Source organism: Lepidochelys olivacea, assembly GCF_965140295.1.
Source record: "Lepidochelys olivacea isolate rLepOli2 genome assembly, chromosome: 11".
Lineage (NCBI taxonomy): Eukaryota > Metazoa > Chordata > Testudines > Cheloniidae > Lepidochelys > Lepidochelys olivacea.
The window spans coordinates 10,873,843-10,893,888 of NC_140421.1; the positions used below are offsets into that span (position 1 = coordinate 10,873,843).

Below are 20,046 nucleotides of genomic sequence, written 5' to 3' on the forward strand. Positions count from 1 at the left end.
CATTCTTTGCAAACTATGGCTTTCACCCCCACTTCCACCCAGACTTGCCCATGAGCTCCTCAGGACCAGCCAGCATGGATTTAGACTCCCACATACACGAGGTGCACTCTTGTAGTCCATGAAAAAAAGCTCAAGGAACTCTTTTAGTCCACCGAAAAAATGTATAAAGCACCATGCAGACCAAGACCATCAGGCTGCTCCTGATCTGGCTGTAGGGGACAAGGTGTGTCTTTCTGCCCAGAACCTTCGATCAAGCCACCCATCCACGAAACTATACTATCTGTCATGGCTTGCGTCGTGGGCAGCCAGATCTAGTGGTCACAGCCAGAGTCCACATTCATGAGACAGGAGTAGAGTGTCATCTGGGTCAGGATAACAGGGAATCAGAAGCAGGAGACAAACTTGAGATCAGAACCATGAGTTGGGAACCAGAGTCATGCTGGGTCAGGATGCCAGGTAGATAGCTGACTTCCTTCCTGTCAGGGAGAGAATCTGTTTCTCTCCCTTTGGTGGGTCACAGACTTTAAAGTACAATATTAGTGAGTATCCATAATTCCTTAGAGTTAATACATACATTTCCCAAAGATATTAATCCCCAGTGTGTCACCAATTCGCATATGATACCCATTTTAGATGCAGATTATGACAGTAAATTGGGGTATACTGGGCTGGTCAAGTCAGTTGAAACTCACCACTACATACCAGGGAGTCTCTTGCCATCTGGCAGTGGGGTGCTCTTAGGGTTACATCTTCGCTCTGGATATCTGATCCTGGTGCTAACCCTGGGCTCTGACTCCTAGCTACAGATGCCTGCTCCAACCACAAAACCTGACTGCCCATGTCCCAGTCACTGACAGACCATTTCTTCTCACGCAGGTTAAAAAGAAAAACACAGTACAGATTATCCAACTGAGAAAGAAAAGCTGCAGGAACCACACGAATGTTCTCTGTGATATTTCACTGTGCGGGTGTGAGAATTACAGTCATCAAGACATTGCCAAACTGGATTTTTTGTGTAATCTTTCTGCATTGCTGTTTGGAATAACACATCTTGTACAAAGCTTTTCTTTTTCATTCTTTTTTCCCCACTATTCCGGTGAGTATTTCTTCTTTTCTTTTCACTGTGATTTTTTTAAAAAGCACCACTGTCACAAAAGCAATGGCACAGCAGGATTGTACCCCTTTCTGCAGCAATGGCAGCATATCCTGCACGGTGCTGACCTACCTCAGCAAACTGTCATATTAAGGTTACTTTTGCATTGCCTAAAATATTACTGGTGACAATGATATAAAGCATTAGGAGATGTAACAATTTTCGACATTAAAGAGTCAAAGGAGAAAGTCGCACTGTCATAAAGAGCTTGGGAACCCAAGTGAGAATGGAGGACTGGATGGGTCAGGTCAATTGTGTACCTACCTCTTTCAGCTCTCGGTTATCAGTCTGAAAGTGAACTAGTTTGTCAGTGAGTGGAAGTTGCTACTAGCAGACGGCTGTTCAGTGACTTACTTGGTTGGGGGCGGGGGCAGGCTGACTCCATTTCCTAAAGGGCAGTTGCCAGTTCACCATATACACCACCACTGGAACCATTGCCTTCCTCCTTGTTGGCAGTCTCAGAAGAGTGGCCAAGAATTGTATGGGCAAGGATGCAAGTGAACATGGAAATGAACAGCATCTGCCATGAGTGTGCTTGGGGTACAGGAATGTTTGTACTAGCCCCTTTCACTCTGAAGTGAAAATTTGCCTTCCTTCTCTTTGACTTTTGTAGGTCTCTGACCAGCCATGTTTTCGTCCCCAACCCAACCTTTCCTGCCTGAAAAAATTTTCTACTGGCCAACTAGCTTCCTCCTGCAGCTCTTGTTCTAGGGATGGGTTCCCAGAATTCAGGGGATTTCCAGCCAGGTTGCTTGTTCATGCAATGGAAATCCTCTTGGCAATCCCAACACATATGGCTCTTTCAAAGGTTGCCTATCTACCTTGTGCCGAAAGTCACTTCTGGTGATCCCTGGATCCCCCCAAATAAGGAGTCATGGGGACATTAGTGGAATAGCATGGGGTAGTTCATACTGCTGTTACATTGTCCTGTGTGTAAGCAGGGTCTGAATGAACTCTCCCCTGACAGCTAGTTGGGGATGGGGAGAGACTTCAGGAACAAACTGTATTTACATGAACACACCTATTTTGCATAGGTATCTAGCAGACAGGAGCTGTGGAGCTCCAAGTGATCAGCTTTGGTTGGTGTTGGGTTACAGATCACTTTTGAATGCAGGGGTAGTGAAATGTTGTTATCAGTGTTGTTATCTTAATTGTATGAATAAAGGGGGGCAGAACTGTGCTTAACCTGTCCCTCAGCTGAAAGGACCTCATGAAGCCAGGGGCTCAAATGCCAGACCCCTGTGAAAGTAAGAGGGGTGGGGATAGATGTCTCAACCAAAAGGTGGGGACTCTCCCTGAGGGTCCCTTGTCTGGTTTAACCTATTCTTCCCCAAAGTTCAAAGATAGAGCTTAATAGGCTTCATTAGGAGCCTTTTTGTTATTTTAAATGCTCAATCAGAGCTGAAATCACTTGTGGTGGGATCATGTTTCTGCCCAGCCTGCTAAGAGCTAAAAATCACTAAGAGGTGACAAACACTGAGAAACTGATCTGTAGAGATCACAGCAGAGAGGCAGGTGGCAGCAGAAGGTGGAAGCAGAAGGACGGCCAGCGGGAGTGACAAGTGGCTGGCGAGGCGGCCAGCCAGCACAAGTGCTCAGATGGCGGAGCAAGCTAGCTGCCTTCTTTCCTGGGTGGGAGGTGAATTCACACAGATGTACCTCTGAATCTGGGTCCTCACTGACCAAGGACAACCACTGTGAGTGGGGTACGGTGAGGGAGCAGAGAAGGGCACAGAAAAAGAACTTTTGGTTGTAGACCTAAAGAACATTAGGCAGAAGACACTGCCCCACGCACTCTGGGGTGGGTGTCCTGCTCACAGTTTTATGATTATAAATTCTGCTTGTGGCATTTTCCCTAATTAATGTTGGGTGACTTCCCTCCTTTCATTAAAAGTTTCTTTTCTACACTCAGACTCTGTGCTTGCGAGTGGGGAAGTATTGCCTGTCAGAGGCTCTCAGGGTGATGTGTAATTTTCCCAGGTTATTGTGTGGGGGCTCAAGCCAGTTCTGTGTTGTATTGTTGAAAAGGAACCCCTAGATATTGATTCCGGTCCTGGGTGCTGCTGGCTCCACCTGGCAGAAGGGTTACATGTGGATAAATACAAGGCTTCAGTCTCCATTTGCAACCACGTAGCACAGCAATGGGAGCTATGGACCTACTAAACTAAATACCATAACTCCTCACTTAAAGCCGTCCCGGTTAACGTTGTTTCATTGTTACATTGCTGATCAATTAGAGAACATGCTCGTTTAATGTTGCGCAATGCTCCCTTATAACGTTGTTTGGCAGCCACCTGCTTTGTCCACTGCTTGCAAAAAAAAGCAGTCCATTGGAGCTAGCTGGTGGGGGCTTGGAACCAGGGTGGACCGGCGGCAGCCCCCAATCAGCTCCCCTAAGTTTCCTGTGTGGCAACCACTCAGCAGGCTATCAATTGCTGGGCAGTTCAGCTGTCCCTCCCCACTCTGCCATGTGCTGCTCCTGCCCTCTGCCTTGGAACTGCTTCCGGAAGCCTCCTGCTTGCTGTGCGCAGAGGGGGAGGGGGCTAATGTCAGGGTGTCCCCCTCACCCTCTGCTCTTGCCCCCCACTCCTTTACCCCATCTCCACAGAGCAGGGTGGGGAATCGACTGGGCTCAGGATGGAGGGAGCTTTCTTGCAGCAGCTGCTGTCTCAACTTGATGATCTACTTAAAAAGGCAGTATACTTACAGTGGGGTCAGCATACTTAAAGGGGCAATGCACGTCTCTCTCTCTCTCACACACATACGGTGTGTGTGTCTGTCTCTCTCTGCCATGCAGTCTCCCCTCCCTCCATTCGTGCTGCCTTGTAGAGTGTGAGGCTACATTAACAACAATGTGTTAACCCTTGAGGGCTCAACCAGTGCTAGTTCATCATTTAGCAGTTAAGGCATTCCCTGGGAAATATCCCACCCTCTTCCATGCTCTGACTCCACCACCTCAACCAAGCTTCACAGTCGTCATTGCAGTGTACAGTATTAAACTGTTTGTTTAAAACATATATTGTGTATGTGTGTGTGTGTGTGTGTGTGTGTGTGTATCTATCTAGTCTTTTGTCTGGCAAAAAAAATTTCCCTGGAACCTACCCCCCAGTACATTAATTCTTAGGGGGAAACTGGCTTCACTTAGCATAGTTTCGCTTAAAGTATCATTTTTTCAGAACATAACTACAACGTTAAGCAAGGAGTTACTGTACCTAGATAAGCAGAAAGATGGTGGGCAAAAAGGCAAATGTGGGCTGTACCAATCACCAGCCGAAAGGAATCCAAGAGGGACCAATGGTTAGGGAAAGTGGTGCCAGTTCAGTTGACTCTGGTACAAAGAAATCATTAGAATTTCTTTGTGACCTTTGAGTTAGGTGTAATGGGTCTGTTAAACTGATGTACTGTGCAATAGGCTGCCTGAATCAAACAACTTTTTGAATGATGTGCAAAACAGGTCCTGAGCATTTATAACATAAAAGATTGCACACACTTCTCATAAGAGTTGGTGCCAAATTTCCTTTGCTATTTCAACCAGATAATACATTTCTTCCCTTTCTCCTGACACCAGTGTTCCAGTTCTAATAATGCAACAGGGGAATACTGGAACCCTGCATGTCAGTGACCCAGCTGCTTTATTTACACACATACACCAGTCTTGGAACAGAGACCATCACTGACAGAATGCATGCAATCTCCTATTCCACAAGTTTCAATCCACACACCAACGTCCAGTTCCCTAGGAAGCTGCCCTGACCCAAGAACTTCTCCAAATATAAAAAATAAGATTGAGAGCAAACTGCTGTCTGCCACACTTCTCACATAAGACCACTACAGCTTTTCTTCAAAGGCTTAAAGTTTGCTCGCATGCTAAGAAAAAGAATTTGTAAGACTATATATAACTGTGCTGCCTGTTGGCTCCTCCCATAACAATATTCTTCTTCGCTTTCTGCCTTACACGGTTGGGAATATTGCTGTGCACTGCTAAATGTCTTCCACATTCTGTTATGGAAGGTGGCAGCATTTCAGTGGTGGGTCAATGAACTACAGATAATCACGTGTGGAAGAAGTTGTTAGTTAAGAAAAACCCATGGATAACAGATGAAAGTGTGGATGAAAGAAGAAAAATAAAAGCACAAAGATCAACAACAGAAAAAGAGGAATACCAAAGACTAAATAAAATGATAAAGCATAAATGCAGATTTACAAAGTCTGAATGAGAAATGCAAAAAAGTTAAACAGTTGGATAAAGAGAACAAAGTGAGATGTGTCACAAGATACGAGACTTTAATTACAGAAGAAAGTTGATCAATATGACCCTTAAGAACAAAAATGGACAATATTTGACAGACCCTAAAAACAAGAATGAGAGATGGTGAGATTATACCCAGGAACTATATGGTGATGATAAGCCTGAAAAATCTAAAGTAGAGATCAGTCAGGTAACTCCAGTGTCACAAACCCATGTGCTGTGCCTCAGTTTCTCTTTCTAGCTATATAAGTAACTCCCATATCAGGTTTTGCCTCCAAGATTCCCTTACCGAAGACAGACTTTATTTATCAGTAACCAATAAGCTAACATGAAGAGATAGTCCAAAGCTTCAGTTTCAGGTACTCAAGTTGTCAGCTACTTGCCTCTTGTCTTCAGTAAGATGCCAGCAGCCACTCTTGTCTCAAACTCACCCAGGCTTTCAGATTCACAGGAACCAGGGAACCAGGCTCAAACTGTAGGCCTCTCCCCTCTAGGGGCAGACACCAGCCTTCTTCCTGGACTTACTGACAGGAGTCTCCCAATGTCTTCCTCAGCCAGGGGCTCTGAGAGGTCTCTTGGGGATCTTACTGTTGACCCTACCCCTCCTTCAGGGCTTGTTCCCCCTCCTGCAGCATCTGCCAGCCTTAGCTGAAGAGAGCTCCCTTTCCCTAGGGCAACTTTTACTATTTTACTATTCTTTTACTATTCTAGCAGCCTCCTAACTCAGTGGTTCCAATTCTAATTAGCTAAAGGATCACCACCTGGATCATCTGATTGCTCCCAGGTACAGCCCCCGCCCCAGGCCATCACGGGCCAGGTAGATCCTATTTCTCCTGCAGGACCATTGGGACTATCGCATCCACCAATAATGGATGAGGAAATCATGGCCGTAATAAGAAGACTTTTGAATGGAAAAGCACTAGGTTGTGATGGAATACCGGCTGAATTGTTAAGAAGCATACGAGATGAAGACTTGAAAGCCCTGTCAGAGATAATGAAGAATATGTTTGAGACAGAATTACCAGAAGATTTTACAACCTCACTGTGTATTCAAATCCCCTGAAAGAACAATGTGATGGACTGTAAATACTACGGAACAACCAGCATAGAATTGCATGCCTTTAAGATACTTTTGTGAGTTGTTCAAGACTGATAAGGAAATAAGTGAACAACTTTACAGCTTCAGACGTGGAAAGGGCATGATAAATGCCATTATGAACTTGAAGCTCATATTAGAAAGATCCACTGAAATGGGGAAATCAGTATATTTGCATTTCATTGGTTTTCAAAAAGCATTTGACAGAATCTACTACTACAGATTACTCAATATATTAAGATCTGTAGGGACTGATGGATATGAACTCTGAGTATTAAAACAATTATACTGGAATCAGAGGATGACTATAATGGGAGATGAAAATGACAAGCTAGTAAAAATCAAGAGAAGAGTGATACGAGATTGCATAATGTCACCAACTCTATTCAACATTTATAGTGAGTGTTTGATCAGTTGAAGAAACAGAGAAAAGGTATTAAAATGTATGAAAAAATGGGTGAATAATGTTCACTATGCAGGTGACACAGTGCTGTTGGCTGATTCAGAAGAAGGTCTGATGAAGTTAGTGGAGATTCTAGATGAACAGGCAAAGAATATGGGCTACAGTTGAATGTGGACGAGACAAAAAGTATGGTGGTTGGCAGGGAGCCTGGGTAAAGGTGCAAGATTTCAGTGAATGACTCAGCCATACAGCAAGTAACAAATTATTGTTGCTTAGGAAGCGTTACAGAGGATGGAAGTTCAGATCCTGAAGTCAGCCCTAGAATAGCAAAAGTGAAAGAGATGTTCTGAAAGAATAAACATCTGATGGGAAGGGACATACATCTGAAAACTAAATTCTAATTCTTAAAAACTTACATTTTGTCTGTGTTAAATTATGGCTGTGAAACATGAACATTCAAACAATAAATAATAAAGAAACTACAATTCTTCATATGATGCTGTTAAAGAAGAATTCTGAAAATATCATGGATGGACCGTGTAACCAATGAAAAATATTGCAGATTATTGAAACTTAACAAACACTTGTTAGAAATCTTAGGAAAAGAGAGATTCGATTTGCAGAGCACATTAGGTTCAACGGGTGATGCATAGTTATGGGCACTGGAAGGGAACATAGATGGAAAAAGAACACAAGACAGAAAAAGATCTTGGATGGACTATGTGATATCCTGGGTGGATCAAAAGGACTATTCAACCACAAAGAGATTATCAGAGGATCGTAAAGAAAGGGCTACCATGGTTGCAAACCTCTAGTAATAGAGGCGCCACAGAAAAGAAGTAAATGAACTCTTGTTATAGTTTGCATGTATCAACTTATTACACCTTTGCAAGCTTTTATGATAAAGCCATAACATAAATGTAAATCCTAACTATGCTAATATCTTAACCTCTTTTGCAAGAAGTGGAATTTGCTAGCTTTGCAAAAGGAGAACACTAGATTGTAAATTCATTATTATTAAAATAATAATAGCAATAATAATAATAATTAATAATGCTCTTAAAGCACTGTACAAAGGAAAGTGTCATTATCCCCCCTTTTACAGATAGAGAAACTGAGCACGGAAAAGTGAAGTGACTTGCCTAAGGTCACCCAGCAGGGACTGGGTCATTAGGGCAAGGACTGTCTTTGAGCTATGTCTGTGTACATGTGACTGTATCTGAATGTTACAGCAATATAAATAATTATAGTAATAATAACTTTCCCTACATAGGTTTCTACTTTACATTATTAGCTCCCTAGCAGTGAGAAGAGTTGATTTCAGTGGCTTTGATCACCACTTGAAGTGATCAGTCAGCTGTATGGATCTACAAATTACTTCCCAGAATTTGTCTCCGATTAGTGGTGATGGGTTTTCCTCTCACGTCGGTTGTAAGCATCAGACTGTCAGTGATGTCTTTGATTTCCTTTGATATTTCCAAAGGAAGTAAAAATGTCACGCCTTCCCACTTGGCTGTAGGTAAAGAACTGCGCTGTTTGTGGAGGGCTAATGAGAGTCAATTATAACCTGTGTGACCTCTTTGGACATTAAGATTCCTAGCAGGGCTCCCTGTCCTTGTTTGCTAGATAGAGAGCTAGCTCTCTGTTTATGCCTGAGCTGGAAAATGCCCAGGAGATTTTTCTAATCTGGATGAAGTGGTCATTCAGCCTTAAAGATCAAAATGAGGGTTTCACAAACTGATACTAGCATTTATTTATTACCAGTTTTAGATTGTCACCAGCACATGAGGACATTCAGAGATGGCTGTAGGATTTTGGGGGCACCTAGTGACATTATTCTTTGGGGTTGAGGGTCCCATTTCCTAACTCACTACCCCCTCAATCCTCAACCCACCTTTTCTATCTCCTCTTGCCTTTACTTATTCTCCCCTGCTCTTTGTTGTAAAACTAGGCAGCGCTAGCAAAGACTTCCCACAGTGGAGAATAGGGTAAGGGTGAGAGCTGAGGACCAGGGTAGAGCCACCAAGAATATGGTGGTGGTGGGAGTGGGGCAGATTGCATGGATTAAGATAAACATTGTGGGGAGGGGGTTGAGGTACAAGAGGCAACGTTCCAGATAACATCTGAGAGCTGTAAATAGGGACATTTGAAAAACAAAGATACACCATTTAACGCCATTGAAATACACTGGACAAGAGTAGCCCTTTATTATTATTATAGAGAAAGTATTATTATTCCCATTTTACAGATGGGGACCTGAGGCACAGAGAAGTTAAATATTTTGCCTAAACTCACACATGACTCTGGGTAGAGCCAGGAACTGAACCCAGATCTGCTAAGTCACAGGCTTCTAAGTCACAGGTGTAGAGACTTAATAACAAAACATCCTTCTTTTTGTATAGGTGCCAAATGGAAAAAGGATCAACATAGTTACTGAAAACTGGGGCCTGTCCCTCCTAAAAGAGGGCCAGTTAGCATGGGAAGGGGTCACATAAGAGTTCTGGATATGCATTGCTGAGTGGATCCCCCTCACACTGCACTGCCCAGGGGAAGGAATTGAGATGTGGCACAGCTCCAAATTTCTGCAGCTCCCCAGTACCCTCCTACCTGAGAGAAGGCTGGAGAGGAGCAGACATTTGGAGATGTGCATGTCTCAAGTCCTTTCCCTGGGCAGTGTAGTCTGAGGAGGCTCCACACAGTCTTTGGTGGGCAGTAATGCCAACCTCAAGATCAAAAATCATGCGTTGGAGCCCCCGCCCCAGAAAGAGATCAGAAATAATTACATTGGCCCCAAAAGGACGAGATTTTTATAAAAAGATTATCTTGTGGGTTTTTTGGCTGTCTTTTGAACTCCTTCTACCCATCTCCAATGTGTGTAGCAATTAGAGAGCTCACTCTCTCAAAGGTATTGGGTAAGGTGATTTTGGTCTCTCATCCCTGCATCTGCCTGTTCTCTGACCAGCAATTAATCCTGTCCCCCACTCCTCTCATCAGTTCTGTCCCCAGCCATCCCTCCCATTAGTTCAGCCCCCCATCAGCCCAGCCCCTTCAGTTCAGACCCTACTGCCACAGCCTCCAAATCAGTTCAGCACCACCTCTGCTCCTCCTCGGTTAGAATTAGATAAGTTCAGGCTATGCCATGAGTCCATCAGTGGCAGCTATTAGCCAAGGTGATCAGAGATGCAACTCCATGCTGTGGGTGTCCCTAGCCTCTGATTGCCAGAAGCTGGGAATGGATGGATCACTCAATGATTGCCTTTCCTGTTAATTCCCTCTGAAACATCTTGCATTGGCCACTGTCGGAAGACAGGATACTGGGCTAGATGGACAATTGGTTTGACCCAGTATGGCCATTCTTATGTTCATCTCCTTCGTTCCAGGCCTAGGATGGCTGCAGCGGGGTCCCCTCTCCAGGCTGGGGGGTGCAGCTTGAGGGGCTTTTTGGCTCTCTCTGCCCCTTCCAGGTTGGGTTCTGGGGAGAAGCAGAAGCACCATCCTGTCTGTGTTTCTCACAGGAGGAGAGAGAGTGAAGCTGCACCGGGTTGCTGGGTTCTTTGATCCCTAGAACGGTGAGCGGAAGGGAGAGACTCTGCCAGCTTCCAGCAAGGCTGAACTTTGTGAGGGAGCTGGAGCCTCTTGTGTCATCGCCAGACGAGCTCCAGAACCCTCCGAAGTTCCACCACTGTGAACAGGTCGCACACATTGGCAGCACCTCCCTATTCTCCTCCTTATCCCATGTCTAACCCTGTTCCCTGATCTCCCTACCAAGGCAGGGGGACAACTGCACAGGGCAGAGGTGGGGTAGGATGACTCCACGGTAACGCAACACCCCAGGATGGGCAGGCAGTTGCAGGGGTTGAACCCAGGACCTCTAGATCTAAAACCATGAGCATCTACTGTCTTTGCTAAGAGATCTTGTCCTGCAGGCTAAGGCTGTAGCAGACTCATCATCCTTTGTCTGTGGCACTGCTGAGGGGGACAAAGCACCACGTCATCACCGGTGGCCAAACAGGAAGGGGAACCCTCTGTGCATCAGCCTAGTGGAGTGGAGTGGGGGGGGGGGGGGAGATGATCTGGCCGATTCCAGTGCTGCCAGTCCTCACGGTTTCATAGAACTGCAGGCCAAGGCCAGAGCCAGTCTGGTGATGTCCAAGCAGCTCCAGCGGTTCCGCTCTGCTTGGGGCAAAACTCTCTGATAACTGCTTTCCTCCCGGCTGCATCTCCTGGCGAAGAGCTGCCCATCAGAGCTGCTACAGGAAGCAGATAGAGCTCCGCCACCCTCACCACCCTTCCCTTGCCCTGTCAGGAATGAACACCGTTGTCACAGGAGAGGAGGAGGGAGCAGAAAGAGCCCCCCATGCTGAGCTGCTCCCCCAACCCCTGCTATGAGCAATGGGTCAGTCTGCTGCCTGCTCCCCTCTCGCCACCTGGCTTGGGAAGGGGGGCTGCGAAGAACCTGTGGAGCTGCAGGATGGGGGAGGGGAGGCTGGGGGGGGGCAGAATTGATTTGTGGCTGGGCAGGTGTGGAGCTGGTGGGGGGGGCAACAGGGAATTAATTAATCAGCGCGTTGGGGAGAAGCTGGAAGCCCTGTGCCATCAGGCAGCCAGCCCCCGAGAGCTCCTGCAGTGGAGGCCTAAATCACTGAACTCCATCCATTTGGGGGCCTTGGCAGCACTGATTCTGTCTCCCTCTTTGTCTCACACACATGTGGGCAGGGGGGATTCAAAAATCAAACCAGACCAGAAACCACAATATGATCTATCGTCTGGGCTAACCTCTTGCAGCAGGGCAGGCGGGGCCGGGGGCGTCGGATTCATGATTTTTGATCATTTGGGGTTTGGCCGTACAACTGCGCGGGCCCACCTCTGGGCAGAGCCCCTCAGCTGATGGGCTCAGGCCCCCTGGGGATATCCCAGGACTTGCAAGGAGCCTGATCTCCGACATGAGCTGCCTGCGTTTGTGGCTGGGTGGGGTGTGGGGGACCTGACCCGTCCTGGGGGGGGGCACCCCTGCTGCAGTGGGTCTGGGGGACAGCACAGCACAGCACCCCTCTGACTGTGCACGGGCTTTCTGGAGACCGAGCACCCAGGGTCAAGTAATTGCGGTGGGGGTGGGGGGCGGTGCCGCCGCTGCTGCTGCTCTCTCCCCTTTCGCCTCGCAGCCAGGGCCAGGGCAAAACTACAACCCCCAGCATGCCTCTCGCCCCTCTTCCCCGCGCCTCCGCTCCCCGGCAGCGGGGTTCCCCACGGATTGCGCATGCGTCGCCAGACGTGGCAGCCGCCGGCCCCGACAGCGGCAGCCGCAGGAGGAGGGGACCGGGGGGGGGCGGCGGCGCTGGCTGGGCACCGCGCGCTTGGCAGGGACAATGCTGCTGCTCGGACTCCTGGTGAGTCCCGGGGGGGGGCGCCCGGGGGGAGCCGGCATGGGGCGGGGGCGCAGCGGGGAGCCGGGGCGTGTGCCGCGCTCGCTGTCAGGTTGCCTGGGCAGTTCTGGCAGCCGCTGCTGAAGTTGAAGTTCTCCGGGAGCCTGCAGGCGAGTCCCGAGCTGCTCCTTCTGGGGCAGCCGCTGGGGCGGGGCTGGGCTTGCAGCCGCCCGCTGCTAGGGTGCGGGCGCTTCGAGCCGACTGCGGAAAGCGCACACCTGCCTGGAGCCTTTCCCCCAGAGCACCCCTTTCGGGGTCCCTACGTGCGGGCTGTGTGAGGGTTACAGGACACGCCAGGGTGGCACTCGGACATGCATCCTGTGTGGTGGTGCAATGCGTGAGGGCGTCCCGCTGCGAGTGCGGAAAGTGTTGCTGACGGGGGAAGAGGCGGGGGTATGTCAGACCTGCTGCAAAAGGGGCAGAGTTGGGTTACGCTTTGGGCGGCATGTACATGTGTATGTCTCGCAGCAGGTTTGCCATACCCCAGCGTTTTCCCCCCTCAGCAACGCTTTCTGCACTCGGGGAGGATACGCTGAAACATTGCAATGTCACATTGGGTGCATCTGAGGCTGGCACCCTGGAATATTATATAATCATTATAGAACAGACTCTGCAAATATATTTATATTTAATGATCCTTTCAGGTTTTAAAGGTGTGTAGTCTTAAGGGGATCCTTTGAAATGTTTTATAAAATAAGGCTGTAATGCTGCAGGGACATCCAACTCTCAGGGCAAACGTGCTATTAGATGGAGGAGGCGGCATTGGCATTTCAAACCTGCTGCAAAATGGGTTTAACTTAGTGCTAAGTAAATGCATTTTTAAAGAAATATCCTTTAGATTCTGTAGGTATGTTTGTATATGTCATATAAATATAAAATAACTAGAGAATGTGTAAATATTGCAACACTGTAGGGTATTCCATGTAGAAAAAATTCTCCTTGAGGAGACTGCTGACCCTGAGGCAATTAGCTTTGACATTTTGTGTCACACATGGCTTTACTCCAGGGTACTTGGCTCCTTTTGACTTTGCCAGTTGCTGATACGAAGTTTGAATTGTTTCTCTGTTTTTCCTTTTGGGGCTTTATTTTCAGAACAGGATGATTTTCTTTCTTTGTTTTGTTTCCTTTCACCTGTTTTTTTCATCACCTAATGTTTTTAGAAGGTGGGGTGAGTACATTTGCATTCTGCCAATGAAATAATCGATACATATTTCTTTAATAATAGCGGCTCTCATTTTATAATGGTGAGGGGAATATTTCTGTGATCAATATTACATATTAGATTCCTTTCTTTTTTTCAGTTGATCAGTTCACATAGTAACTAATTAGAAACAAAAGTTCCTGCATGATGAAGTGTGTCTTCTGTTGAAATTCCTTTTGAGGAGATCTGATTTGGTGGCATAGAAATGTTATGATTTAAAGGAGGCAACCAAAAATGAACTGAAAATGGATTTATTAAAGATGTGTCTATATAGTTACTTTCTATAGCTTTTTCCGTGATGTTTGTATGTGCGTGCTCAGATTACAGATATCTAAAACAATGTGGAAATCTTAAACTTTAACTGGGCACTGGGAGAAGAATTGTATGACAGCACATCCGGGAATATCTAGGCACATTACATTTAAATTATACGAAAGAATAGCAAAATAATGCTGTTTCATACCTTAGACTCGTAGGCCTGCAAAAAGATGGTTTTAAAACTGATTCTTTGAAAGTTTAGTATTAACATGTAAAAAGATTGGTTAACATGAATACTTTCATTCACTCCTTTGTTTAACTGTTTTGGTGGAAATATATTTCTTTCCCTTCTCTTTACAAAAAAGTTAATAATTAATGATAAACTGTGTTTATTTTCTCATTCACACACAATCCAAAATACATGGCAGAAATACAACTATATGAAGCAAGTGGCAGAATTGCTAGAATTTTTACGACATGGGGATTGCCCCCATTGCATTGGAAATTAAAACATAATATTGGAATTGCCGTTCTAGGACAGAACTATTGGCCCATCTAGACTAATCTCTTGCCTCTGACGGTGGCCTGGATAGCCGTTGGTTCAAAGGATGATGGAAAAGAACTACACGTTCTGCACAGCTGATTGCATGTACCTGAAGCACAGAGGTCACTAGCATTTATAGCTATGTAAGCGTTTAATTGAAGTGAAGCTGAACCGTGGAGCCAAAATCTTCCTAAAATTTGAAGATGTCTTGATTCAAGGTTTTGTACCAGACTCCTCTTTAGTGTGTGAAGTTTGTCTCAATAGTAACTGTGGTAGTGAAAGTCCCAGGTTGATTATACAATTTGGACCGAGATTATGCCAGTGGAGTTACACCAGTGATGAGTTTGATCCTAGGTCTTTAAAAATAGATGCAAGAATTTTTATTTATTTCCCCTTTTTTCTCATCTTATCGGACTGGAGATCATTATACCATTCCCTTTCTATATGTAGACCTCTGCCATAATTCCTCTTCTCTTTTCCAGACAAAATAATCTTAAATCTTTTAAATCTCTCTTTGTATAGAACTCTCTGACTCTAAAATTCTTGTTGCCTTTCTCTGGATCTTTTTTATTACAGTCATGTCCTTTTTGAGATCAGATGAGCAAAAGTGAATGTGGTATTGTAAGTGAAATTACATGGTGCCATTATAATTTTTCCACATTATTCTCACTCTCCTTCTTAATTTACCCCAGCACTTTGAGTAGATGTCTTAATTGAGCTGTTGATTATACTGATGCTTTACCCATCAGTGTGTACAATTTTTAAATTTTCTTCTAATTTTCTTTATCTTGAATTTGAAGGTGTTCTCTTGAAATTTTACTTCAAGATTAAACAAAAATAAATTTTGCTGTATCAAGACCACAGGCTAAGTCTGTGATTAACTTTATGCACTCACTGATTTATCATAAAGTTAAACATATGCATGAGACTTTGTAGGGTCAGGGTCTTAGTCTTGATTTTAGTGAAGGTAGTGTTAACTAGTAGTTAGAGCAGAAGATAAGGAATCAGGAGACCATTTCCAGCCCTGACTTGCTCTGTTACCTTGAACTGGTAATGAAGGTCCTGATTTTTGTAAGTAACCTCAATTTTTGGGTGTGGACTACTGAGATTTTTCCAGAATTGCTGAGCACCTGCAGCTCTCTTTGATGTCAGCTGGCATTGTGGGGTGCTCGGCATTTCTAAAATTCTGAGCTGGGTGCCTCAAATTAGAGGCTACTTTTGAAAATCTAGATTTTAACCTCTTTCTGGCTCAGGTTCCTCATCTGTAAAATGGAGATGGTTTACGTACCTTTGTAAAGCACTTTATGGTCCTCTAAAGAAAAGCACTAAAAGGCAAACGATTATTCTTAATACAATGAATTCTATCAGGAAAGTTACAAATAACACAGATTGCAGTAAAGTCTTCCTTACGGATATCCAAGTAATATAATGATCAAGTTGTGTGCAACCACATAGTGCTGTGGTATATATACCTTTATAAGATGCTTCCCTTTTCAGTATATCAAGTGGTTCTCATGCTCAGATAAATTGGTTAGTCTCTAAGGTGCCACAAGTACTCCTTTTCTTTTTGCGAATACAGACTAACACGGCTGTTACTCTGAAACCTGATTAAACCTTGTACTTCAGGGCAAAAACTGGTGATTGTAGGAGTCAGGAAGGCATCTTCCTTCAGTGCACAATATTGCACAACTAATAAGGTGGAAAGTGCACCTTCTTGTGGTACATAAGGTATACCATTGCCAGAGGCAGGATAATTACTGCTTCTGTAGCATTCCACATCTCTGGAGTGCTTTGCAAACATTGGCTAACCCTCACAACTTCCTTTGGAGGTAGGTGACTGAATACTGTTGACACCATTTTACTGATAGGGAAACTGAGCTCAGTCAGTTTCACTTTCCTGAAGACATTCTACACATAGGTGAGGGGGTCAGGATTAGAATTCAGGGGCTCCTGGTTCCCAGACCATTTCTGAGTTTATCAGAGTAGACTACAGTGTCTGAGTTGGTGTGGCAAGTACTCGTGTGTGTCAGAGGGACACTGCAGACTGCCAAGTCCTCCATTTCAGACCCCCTTATAAATACAGATATATGTATGTGTCCATTTTGTCCTTGCCTCACCTCAAAATGTTTATTTAAAAAAGCTATCCCCTGGGTAAAATCTCAGATATCTATCGCTCCAGAACCAAACCTCGACTCCTGAATTGGTTTTGGTTCACAGGCGTACACTTGATAATACTGATATAGGGTGAGATCCTGTTTCCATTGAAGTCAATGGGAAAACTCCCACTGACTTCAGTGAGGCCAGGTTTTCACCTGTAGCGTCAAATGTGAGCACTCAACTTTACAAAGTCCTGTCCGGAGGAGCTTATGGTTTACATATATGACCTATAGATGATGGATGGGAAGAAGTAAAAGCAAGTGATTGAATTGGGGTAATTAGCAAATGTCTTGTGATTGGAGGATTAGACTGGGACTCGGGAGACCCTTTCTGTTCCTGGCACTGCTGCTGGCCAGTCCTTTTTTTTTCTCTGTGACTCAGTTTCTCCATCTGTAAAATGGGGCGTAATGATATTGAGTTCCTTTTATCGAGTGGTTTGAGGGCTACGGATGAAAAACTCAGTATATGAGTTATTCTCAGTTGCAAGATTTTTTGTTTCTTTTTTGCTTATGCTTTTTTGGGATAGGGCTAGGCTTGTAAGGACTCTGGCAGTCAGCTACAATATTATGACACAACAGGCCACTGAAACTAGTATGGAGCTGTAAATTTCAATATCCTGGTAGCTAATGGGAGCAGAACTGGTAATGTGAACGGAGGGACAGTGTGATATGTGCACCTGCAGAACAAAGATGACAGAGCTCATCTCAATTTTGGCAGTTTTAATGCAATGTGCTATCTTTGATTACGTTGATATGACTTTAATACCTGCTCTGGATAGGTAAGAGATTTCTTTTATTTAAAGATGCAGCATAGTGTGATTGTGCCCTCATGATCTATGTATTTCTGAGTTCTCATCGTGGCTGTGACACTGCCTCCCTCTGGCCATAGTCAAATCACTTAACCTCTCTGTGAATGTTACTCCCGCTGTTAAATTAAGATAATACTCCTTATCAACATGGCAGGAGTGTTATGAGGATTGAGCAGGTAATGTTTTGTCTAATGCTTTGACAATGTAAAGCATTTTGTAAGTGCCAAGTATTATTAGAGTTCATCCCCCGAAGTGGGGTGCGATTTCTTTCTTTGGTGGTCTCACATATCGAATAAATGATAGTGTATCTCTTTACACTTCCTCAAAACTACTGTCTAGCAAGGGATAATATGTCACACACTCTTTTTCTCATGCCCTTAATTTTTGAAATTACACAAATGTGTTCATTCATAAATTGATATCTGGGACAAATATTAAACAGAATGTTAATAAAATGTTGCACCAATGCTGGACTTGATGAGAAATTGAACTTTACACTCATAACAAGGAGAAAATTCTTTGTCAGCATCGGTAATTGTCAGTATTACAGTCATTTGTTAATTAGTAAATAGTTGTGCAGGTTTTCCTTCACTAAGCATTTTAAAACCAGTGATATGCAGTATAATTAATGGGTTACACAGAGCTTGAAACAACTGTTAGGACAAACTATATATTATGCCTGTAGTTTAAGTACTGTGCAGAACAGTAGGCGCTAGTCAAATTTTCACATCACCATGGTATTTTTCAATATCCTCTTGACTTAGAATGGTGAATTCTGCAAATCCCATGTTACCTTTAATGCAGTTTATAGTGTTCCTTATTTTAAGGGTATGTCTACACTGCCATTTGAGGTGTGACTGCAGCATAGGTAGGCATACCTAATCTAGCAGTGAAAATACCGCGGCCTGGGCTAGCACTGCAATAGGTACCCGGGGTCCCTGACAGCCTTGTACAGTCTACCCTAAAACCTGCGCTGCTGTATCTTCACTGCTATTTTTAGCAGAGGTAACATGGGAATGGTAACCCGTGCTGCAGTCACACCTCTGATTGCAGTGTAGATGTACCCTAACTTTAGAGTAAAACATAAATACCATGATGTTATCCCTGTGTCACCTCTTCTGTTCGATGAAGGAAGAAATTACGTTTGTCCTTTTTGTTACTATGCATCATAACTGAAAATGCATCAGTGCTTTTTATCTGTGCGTTGTTCCTTAAAAGGCTAGAGGTAAGGATTAATTATTCTCTTTATAATTTGGATCAGTAAAGTGCCATGGCTTGTACTTCTCAAGAAAAATGAACAGAAACAAGTAGAAAAGTCAGATGGGATTTGCAATCCTAATTCCACATTAGTTGAGACTTCTTCCTTTTTTTATGTACATTGTCAGTACCACAGTGGTTAAGAAAAGGTCATGTTACTGGCCCGATGGGTACCATAGATGCTGTTTATATTTTTATTTTGCACATTAATAAACTGGAGATTTACTTATGACCACTAAAATCTGAGGCCAAAATGTTTTCCTTTCTTTGTTGCGAATATGAAGAACTCAGCAGTTTTCTTGAAGCATTCAGAATTCAGAGTTCTAAATACCTTCATGTAACAGAGGGGAACCCCATTCTTTATGATCTGATTTGATTAAAATGTTTCTTCAACTATTTTAGATATTAATAATAAACAAAAATGGGGGACTGTCCGACTTATCACCTTCTGTCTCACAAGACATTTGTTACAAATGGCTCAGTGATCAAGGTAGCGCCATCCTGAATGTAGATAGTGGTAACGAAAAGGGGTGTGTGTGGGTGGAAAGAAAGCAATTATTGCACAAGGTCAAAAGCAGTTTACATGATGAGCTACAAAGATAAAAAGCCTATTAACAATTGTTTTTTCTCTTAAACAAAGGGGTATACATTTTCCAGAGTGACTACTTAATATGGATGATGCAAGTTTTGATGTGCCCAACATGAGACAATCTAAAGGGACCTAGTGTTCGGATAGTGCTGCCTGCCTGCTATCTGAAAATCAGCTCTCTTTGAGGTGTTTCTCATTGGACACCTAAAATCACTAGTGACGCTTGAAAACGTAGGTCTACGTAAGTTGTTGGGACATCACACAGATATAAAAAAAAGACCATGAAAATTAATTTTAGATGTTTTTGTGAATTTTTAATAGATAGCTTTTGCTGATTATTATAAAAAAATGTATAATAGTATAGTGTACGTTACAGTAGCTTACTCCATGCTGTGGTTTCTGTTAAATCCTGTTGTAAAAGATGTCTCTGATTCATGATTATAATACCTTCATACATGCACCTGGCACAGCTTATTCCAAGTCTGCCAGCAATTGCATTTAAGAAAAATAAAATTAAAAACATGTATGAGAGGAGGGAAAACAATAGTCATGGGCGAATATTTCAATTTGTCTAGACGGAGGGGGGAAATCCTTTTCAGTGTTGGCAGTATGTGACTATTTAAAAGTTGTGGAAGATCCAAGAGAACTAATTTTTAAACAAAGTTGCAAATACAGCATAAAGCACTGCCATGGGATTTGCTATAGGAATTGGTATGAAAAGGCTGGACAAAGCCAGTCTGGCTAGAAGGATTACCTGCTCTTTCCCATGTCACCCTGGCAAGTGAAAGACCTCTTTTGGGTTGTCCTGCCTTTAATTTGTGTTGCTTCTCTTGTAAAGAAATCAGATAACTTATTTAAAGTCTATAATCTCCATAACTGTGGTGGAATTTCAAGGGAGACTTGATGTC

At 44.0% G+C, this 20,046-nt stretch overlaps 1 protein-coding gene across 1 annotated transcript in view; it reads left to right on the forward strand.

The window, feature by feature from the left end:
- The first annotated feature begins 12,152 nt into the window (after window positions 1–12,152).
- PDIA5 (protein disulfide isomerase family A member 5) overlaps window positions 12,153–20,046 on the forward strand; it is a 129,432-nt gene continuing 121,538 nt past the window's right edge. Inside the window, 3 exon segments of the mRNA XM_084642897.1 lie at window positions 12,153–12,213; window positions 12,216–12,251; window positions 12,254–12,288. Of these exon segments, the coding sequence (XP_084499023.1) occupies window positions 12,159–12,213; window positions 12,216–12,251; window positions 12,254–12,288 (126 nt within the window). The 5' untranslated portion in view covers window positions 12,153–12,158.